The 8,378-nt window shown below is 50.3% G+C and overlaps 1 protein-coding gene across 1 annotated transcript; it reads left to right on the forward strand.

Annotated features, from left to right (window-relative positions):
• The first annotated feature begins 1,905 nt into the window (after positions 1 to 1,905).
• Positions 1,906 to 2,955, forward strand: LOC124694654. Its single transcript, XM_047227616.1, has 3 exons — positions 1,906 to 1,945; positions 2,384 to 2,541; positions 2,624 to 2,955. Exons 1-3 carry the CDS (start codon positions 1,906 to 1,908, stop codon positions 2,810 to 2,812), a joined length of 387 nt encoding a protein of 128 aa, XP_047083572.1. The 3' UTR covers positions 2,813 to 2,955.
• Positions 2,956 to 8,378: the final 5,423 nt, after the last annotated feature.

The raw sequence follows: 8,378 nt of genomic DNA on the forward strand, positions 1-8,378 counted from the left end.
CTACTAACATGTGAACCTCAAACATACTAGATGCATTAATCAACATGAGTAGCGACAGCGCAAACGATAAAGCATCCATCACTAAACGGATCGAGATATGTCGCACGTACCGATCCGGTGGAGGTGGCGGTGGAGGTGTAGCGGATGATGTCGCAGCGATAACGTTGTTGATGACAACATTGTTGACGACGGGTCGAAGTAGACGGCGTTGAAGACGACGGTAGGCAGCACCGCCCGACTTGGACGGAAGGCGACCCGTGATGAAGAGCTTGAGCGATCGCGCGAGTGCGCTTCCCAAAAACCTAATTCGCCCTCTCCCGTACGGGATCGCAAGGACGAGCGGTTCCGGAGACCTGCTCTCCCGTTCGCCGATGCACGTCGGCGCGCGAGATGGAGTAGGCTACGATGGCGGCGCAAGCGAGAGAGGTGGAAACCCTAACTCGTGTATTAGATATATTTCGCGGTAGCCGGGCAGGAGATTATATAGGCTCGGGAAACCCTAGGCAACGTGGGCCACGCCCACGTCGCACGAACGTTTCGAGTCGGTTACAGATAGCCCACGATCCGGGAGCGACCCGGACCGACTAACTGCGAAAAGTAAGGAAAGTCTCGGCTCGAGGCTCAATCCACTCACCACGAGCGCGGCGCGCGTGTCGTGTCGTGTCGTGTCGTGTCGTGTCGAGACGAGCGAGGAGGAGGAGGAGGAGCGCGCGTGTAACACTCCTATTCTCACTCACTTACTAGTGGTAGAACAATCCACCTTATAAGGTGGTCTAACTTCCTCCCAACTTTCCATGTGGGACTAAACTTCCCACCTCTTACCACTCCCCTAGTGAGCTGCCACCAACTTGGGCTCAAACTCATATGGCTGCCACTATGTGGGCTTTGAGATTTATAGGAAAAACTGAAATCTAATTTGGGCCACTAAAAATGGGCCCAATATTTCAACATTTTTGACCGGCTAAACTACGATGTCGCCGGAACGCGCATGTTTGGCCGCGCAGGCCCGCATAGTTTGTAAATTCCCGCCACCCGGGGATTGCCCTCCGTGTTTCAAACAAGGAAAAAGGTTCAAATTTTGATATGCTCGTCTCCTCTACTGGATGTGGGAGAGAAGCAGCACATGTAGAGTTCTGGCTAAGCAATTCCGTTGGATTCAACTTTTGTAGTAGTACTCAAAATGTCATGAATAAATGAATAACACATTTATTCGATTGACTTTGAAAAATGTATTTTAATCCACGTGCGGACCTAAAAGGCCAAATACAGTTATACACCCGGACATGATAGTACACACAAGACATAATTTATCCTCGCGTTAACACGGGTCATGACATATGTTAACAAAAGAAGCCTGGTGACTGGGTGTATACGTGAGCACGCATCCGTTGGTTGACACGTGTCACAGTTAGCAAACCAAATCAGCACTAACAACACTTCCAAATCACGTATTTCCCCTGCCAAAGCTTTCGGTAATGATTGACGCTACAAATCATTGAAAAGCGGGCCTCGCAGCCCACGACAAGTACGCTTAGCGATGGATAAGACAACGTCAATGCAACAGATCCAACTGATGAGAACCGGATCTCAAAGCAGATCGTGCGGTATCTAGAGGGTGCTCACGTATACACCTAGTCACCAAATCCCCTCTTGTTAAAGCTTCACAATTCCTACTAATAATTCTTCACCAAAATCTCCCCCACCCCACCCCACCCCCTCCTCCCCCATCAAACCATTGATATTTTTCTTCTGCATCGTGTCTCGAGTCCCATCTTGATTCCACCATTGTTGCACGCCGCCGAGGATGTTTCAGCGTTGATGCAACAGGGTCCGATGAAGCCTAAAACTATGAATCGGGTATGTATTGGTGGAGTGGTACTCTGTCTATTGTCCCACCATGGCGACATGGAGAAGGGTAGCGGGAAGCCACCACAGACGTGCCCAAGTGCTATGCGCGGGACAAGCCACCTCACATTCTTGATCCACGATTCTAGGCTTTTATAGTAGTGTGATCAAGCGAATATGCTGAACGGAACCTGGCAACGCGCGAGGATGATATCGCGCCCGTTGCTTTGTTCAAGATTAGCGATGTATTAGCAGGTAATCGTGTATTCCGCATTTCCCCACTCATTTCGATAGCTGGTATTTGATGTATTAAATCAGTAGCAGGCCGCAATAACTCTGTACGGAGGGAGACGCGTTAACCCGAGCCAACGGTCACCTGTACCAAGACGCCCATCCCTCGCCTTCATAGCCACCCACCCTCTCCCTCACCACCTCTCACAACAGGAAGCAGCTCAGCACAACACCCCGGCGCCCCCTGCCCACCAGCTGTACTGCAACTAGCTACCGCACTCCCTTCCGCCCCGCCCCGATGTCGCAGTCAAGCTCCGCTCCGCCCCGGTTCATGGGTTCGTCGGGGAGATCGCTCCGCTCCCTCTCATCCGCTGCCCGTTTTGCCACGCCGGTCAGGTGGTCTGGTTCGTCTCCGGCACCACAGCCAACCCTGGTAGACACTTCTACAAGTGCGAGAACCAGGGCGTAAGTATCTGAGTGATGAGGTAGTATGTGTTTTCTTCTCAATCTTTGTGAGCTCATCTCGTTGCTTCATCACCTTTTTCAGCCCGGCGGGTGCAACTTCTGGAAATGGGAGAACAACTACATCGAGTACCTGCGTTCCAGGTGGGGAAAATTCTTCATGCCGGCACCATACTTGGTCCTCCTCGACAACAATGCTTGGCTGAGGAAGATCTGGATCGTAGCCATCGCCCACTGCCTTGCTCTCTGCGTCGTCATCGCACGTATCAACTGATTAGGTGGTGATTGTGTCCATCTCTGAATTCACTGATATACCAACCTTCATCGTCTGTACGAAGCAGGCGTATCATCGACTGGCACTGACAACGGATTGAGGAAGAATTCTGTTGCTTCGGTTTGCCCTGCACAAAACAAGCAAAAAGGATTCAAATTATAGAGTACACTGAAATAAATTCAGTTAACACAACTACTCTCATCCAAAAAGAGCTGAACAACTCACCGCGCAGCAACAAACAATCTCTTGCATACATTTCCCACCTTGAACATTGCGTCGTGCTTTCGCGTAACGAATACCAAAACCAAGTTCCCATGAATATAGGTTGAAGAATTCGTATGCTTCGGCAACTGAATCGAATGTTAATCCTACAGACGGTGTCACTACTGCATCTGTTGTTCTCTGTGCGAAACCAGTGAAAGCAGTCTCCAGCGCCGTCACTCTTTCACCGCTAGTAGCCCGGTGGTCAGGGATTTGGCCTCTGCGCTTCCTACGGATGCATATCCAACAGAAAAAATTGTAAGGAAACTACTTTCCGTGCAGACAGATCATTTGCTTATTAACTACTGTAGAACTCAGAAAACCAGCGAGCCAAGGGGGATAAAAGGTTTACCTACGGATCCACCCAGTCTCATCTGCAGATTTTGCAACGCCGTTTGGAAGCCTCTCTTTTGGATACCATTCGGCTTCTGGTACTTCAGATGCGTAGCGTTGTTCAGTTTGAGGACTACCATCAGACGAATCGCCCTCGTTCTCCTCCTGTACTGTCTCGAGCCTCCCAGTGTCTACCCCGAAAACAACTGAATCAGGGTATGATTGGCTGGGATCTAGGATCGGTGGATCTAAACTGCTGGAGAAGAATGATAGGTAGTTGAGAATTTGCATCTTGTTTACAGAATCAGCTTGGGGATTTCAGAGATTGATGCAAGTTGTGCGCTGGGTGCTCACCTGAAAACAGTTGAAGGGGCGGCCATGTCTTTGCCTGTTCTGCTTCAAGCTCAACGTAGAGGATTTGCCCTCGTAGCTGAAGGTAGAGGAAGATCTACAGTGCAATGATGGTGTCTCGTGGAGATCTTATGGCCAGGGGAGAGGATACCAGGTTGGCGACTGACGATGGCAATTAAGTGACCTCGTACAGCATACGCCAAGCTACCATGCACGGAGCTAATAAATGTGGTTAAATGCGAGGTCGGTATAGCTGCGCGGTGTCCTGGTATACAGCAGCGTATGGCAGCTTCGGATATGGAAAACGAACGCGTATTGGTCTGTGCCTATATTATCTACGAATCTCGCGGCGGAAGCAAAGGGCGACGATATCATCCTCGCGCGTTGCCAGGTCCCAATCGGCCGGGTCGTGTGATCAAGGGTCTTATCTAAGGCATTTAGGGTAACTAAATATACTTTATCTTTGGTATTGTAAATATTGATATTTTAACCTATAAATCTAGTCAACCATTAAAAGTTGACTTTAGCCAGACCTAATATATGATATGTGCAGTATTTTTTTTTGCAGGGATATATGTGGAGTAATATGAAAGGCCGGATTAGTACTTGTCTAGTGGTATTTGTGGAGTAGCAATGTAGCATGACACCTGACGTTCGGGTCACGACAACTTAACTTGGGACTATGTGAGACGCACAGGAGAAAAAATCATTTTTGTGAGCCATGAGACAGACGGGACAGGGGCGCCTGGAGCGGCCATATGCACGCCGGTGATCGTGGACCCAACAAACGTCACTTGCATATCGCCCAGTGTGCATGCCAATTAATATCTTTTCGTTCCTTAACCTCTCCGTTTGGAGCTATGTTTAGGCGGTTGACATGTGGCGGCTCGTCGTGCGCCCGGCGACTTTTGTTTTTTTTGAAACGGACGCCCGGCGACTTTTCTTTGACGCATGCACGTAGGAGTACCTCCAAGACAACATAGCGCTCGTGAGACATAAAGTTTGTTCAAGCGCACTCAAGGTTGAAAATTCAATGCCCTCGCACGTCCGCGTCGCTCCCAGGGAGGCGACACGGGCGACCAAACTCGCACCCGAGCCCGTCTTCTTCCTCCGTCCGCTCCCCTCGTCGCCGCCAGGCGCAGCCAGCGGGCAAAGCCCGTCTGGTAGCCGGCGGCGGCGGGCCCTCCTCCCTCGTGCGCGGGGTCTCCGGCTGGAGCGGCGCGGCGCCCGGACCGGCGGGCTGCCGGCGGCGGAGCAAGGGCGCCGGGCGGCGGCCCCGGACATCTTCGGCGAGGTTCGGCGGCCGTGGTGGGCTGTGCGGGCGGTGCCACGGCCTGAGCGACGTCGGCAGGCGCTCGAGCTCTTCCGTGCGGGCCAGATCTGGGCTTGGAGGGCTCGATCTGGGCCTTGCACTTGCGTGGGAGGTGGCCGGCGCGGCGACGTGCGGCATGGGCGGCGGCGAGGTGCTTCGTTGGCGGCGAGCTGCAGGTCGGTTGTGACCCCTCGGTGCGGCTGTCCTCGGCTGCGCAGCGTCTCAGCGTGCGGGCCAGATCTGGACTCGTGCGGGCTAGATCTGGGCCCGGCGTGCCCAGGCTTTCTGGCTCGGCGGGACGGTGGGGTGGCGGATCAGGGGCCTGCTCGCCCGGATCTGATGGGGAGGCGGGCCATGGCGGCGGCTCGGCGGATGCGGCGAGGTGTTGGTGGGCAAGGTGGAAGAAGGTGGTCCGGTCTTGGGCACGAAGCAGGATGGCGCGACAAGTCCCGGGCAAACGCCTTGTCTCGGTTGCTGGCCGGCCGGCAGCTGGCCGAGGCCGGTGATGGCGGCGGTTTCGGACGCCGCTCCCTTCTTGAAGGCATCGCCGAGGTGACGCTGTGGCTTCCTGTCTGGGTATGCTCCGGGGAAATCCCTAGATCCATCGTGATCGGTCGATGGCGGCACTCTTGTGTCGTCCTCCCTCTTGAGGGCATCGATTTGGAGCTGCTTAGGTCGGAGGGACCCGTGGAAGTTGGATGGTGTTGGCGTCATGGGTTGCGTGGCGACGATGACAATGGTGAGCGAATCGGAGTTGCGGCATGTTCTTCGTCACCCCTGCCGTGATGGTGAAGTCGGAGCTGCGAGGCGACTTGTGGCAACGATGCCACTTGATTGGTGCTTGCGTCGGTGCAAGGCGTGCAACTTCTCCTATGAAGGTCACGGTTGAAGTCGGAGCTGCCTCCTCCTCGGCATGCTTGGGGTCGACTGTTTGGCACAGGCTCACTTGGGTTCCGTTGTCGTTTGCGGCGAGGGTCTCGATGGCGGATGTCTAAAGTGAAGTCGGAATCGCTGTCTCGTGGAGGAGTGATGATGATGACGCTCGATGACATCCTCAACGGGTCTTTCTCCTCGATGGCGTCTGTGCTTCGTGTGGGCAGCCAGGTTGGCGGGGTGCTAAGTGTGTGTTGTTGGTTTTCGCCCGATTTTCTCCTAAAAATTGGGCACTTTCTTCTTAATTAATAGATTGAGGCAAAGCTTTTGCCTCCGTTTCAAAAAAAATATAGCGCTCGTGAGGCCCACTAACTGCTCATGACGACGAAGCAACGTACGTACGGTCCTGGAAATGATGATGCTTTGCTCTTGAGTAGAGGGACGTACCGATTTAGGAGTGCAGAAGTGAAGAGTAATACGTAGTAGAAAATGTGGTACCACACGATGTACTACTAATCATTAGGGACTTAATTTCATCAAATTGCACTTGTGTATCACCTCTGTCTCTAATTATCTCCAATTATAAAATGTCATGTTTTGGTGGCCAAATATAAGTCCTTCTTGTTTCAAAAAGAAAATATATAAGTCCTTCAAAACGTCTTATAGTATGGGAGTAGGTTACTAATTTTTTAATGGGCGTGACTAATTTTTAGTCTATTGAGAACTAGCATAATTTTTAGTTAGATAACGTTATTAAAAGTCAGTTTCGACCCTCACCATTAGCACAAATTACGAAGCAAATCCAACAGTTTGGAGAACTTTTTTATAGCCGCAACCTTACTTGCAATTGAAAAACTTCAGTCGTAACCGAACTTGCTACTCAAATACAGTACATGAATCACATTATCACAATATAAACAGTGGCGGAGCCACGTTAAGTCTGTGTAGTCAATTGACTACACAGATTTTGAGCAAAACCTTTAAAAGAACACAAAAATTCATGCATAAATTCAGGAAATAATACAAGAATTAGAGACTCAATATACTTGACATCACAACTTTATTGCTCTGGCTCCGCCACTGAATATAAATATAATGATATAGAATTTGACCGAGAACTAAAATATGTAGCAAACCCAACTTTTAATTGTTGTTGGTATGGCGGCGAGTCTTTGGTTACTTCGTTTTACCTCACCATGGAGCCATGCAGATCCTCGTATTTTCTACTGTGCTGCCAAAGGATATTATAACCAAATCATGGGAGCACGCATGTCGCATCGACGTTCTGCCCATCAGCAGAAACCGATGATTATTCTATCGCTAGGCTGCCAGGACCAACGTGATATGCGCAAGATTTTCCGAGCTCCAAGACTCCGACGCTTGTCGATCGACCGATGCCGCGGCAGCAGATTCGGCGAAAACGGGTGTCGGCATGCAGCAACAGGAGACCTTCGTTTCGGATCTGAGGTCCGACACGGCGCCGCGGCCAGCGTGAGCTTGACGGGCGCAGAACAGCTGGCCGGCAGACCGGTGCGGTGGCCGGCACACCGCCTGCACAATGGCTTTGACCGCATGCCGACGATTTCATAGTTAGTTTATGCATGCAGTTTGCGCTGCCAAGCTACTCTATTTCTAGCATTTGGCAGGAAGATCTTAAAAGCAGTTTAATCTCACTTAGGGCTTCAATGCAATAAGGGATTTTAGCAGGGAAAAAATTAAAATCCTGGACCCATTTGGGTTTGCCTCCAAATTTGCCAATGCATGTGTCTCTTCTCACACCCTAATGTCTAATCGCCAAGACGTGGCCATCACGTCGGTGTGGATGCACGTCTAACTTGAGTATCCTCTATTAGATGCAGGGAAAAAACATCACCAACCACCTGCCAATTTAGAGCCTTCGATTTCTTTTACAATAATTCCTTTGATTCTTTGATACAATGATACGTTGACATCCAACCAATCGGAAATATATAGGCAGCACTACAATCAGGACGGTTGAGCATAGTATTTGACTTTCCTGCCTTTTGTATTACTACTTATTTCCTCTGATTTACTTGATGTCACGATCAAGGCAATGTAGTCCAATTTAAAAAACCTCTACTTGGTGATAGATAAACTACTCATTCTCCTTTTCTTTTATTGCTTGCTCAGCAGATATTTCATAAATTTCTAGGCTATTTGGATCATTACAAGTGATCAATTCTCAAATGAATTGCTAAGGTTAATGTAAGTCCAACATTGGTTCCTTGAGATGTGTTAATTGCGACTCAGGTGTATATCTCGGCTCTGAAAACCTTCCCATCAACCCTCCAAGACCTAAAGTACTCACCTTTCACTTATGGGGGGTGTCAATCGACCTTTTTGTCAACAACTAACCTCCTGTCAACATATCTTCTATTTGATGCCTGGGAAAAACATCACTAACCACCTGCCAAT

This window comes from Lolium rigidum, chromosome 3 (genome assembly GCF_022539505.1).
Source record: "Lolium rigidum isolate FL_2022 chromosome 3, APGP_CSIRO_Lrig_0.1, whole genome shotgun sequence".
In the NCBI taxonomy this organism is placed as follows: Eukaryota; Viridiplantae; Streptophyta; class Magnoliopsida; order Poales; family Poaceae; genus Lolium; species Lolium rigidum.

What these genes read in the sequence shown, in the direction of transcription:
- LOC124694654 (XM_047227616.1), top strand. Translation starts at nt 1,906, where the DNA reads ATGGAGAAGGGTAGCGGGAAGCCACCACAGACGTGCCCAA. An exon ending in GCCACCACAGACGTGCCCAA is followed by an intron (nt 1,946 to 2,383) that starts GTGCTATGCGCG and finishes CCGATGTCGCAG; the next exon opens with TCAAGCTCCGCTCCGCCCCG. An exon ending in ACAAGTGCGAGAACCAGGGC is followed by an intron (nt 2,542 to 2,623) that starts GTAAGTATCTGA and finishes CACCTTTTTCAG; the next exon opens with CCCGGCGGGTGCAACTTCTG.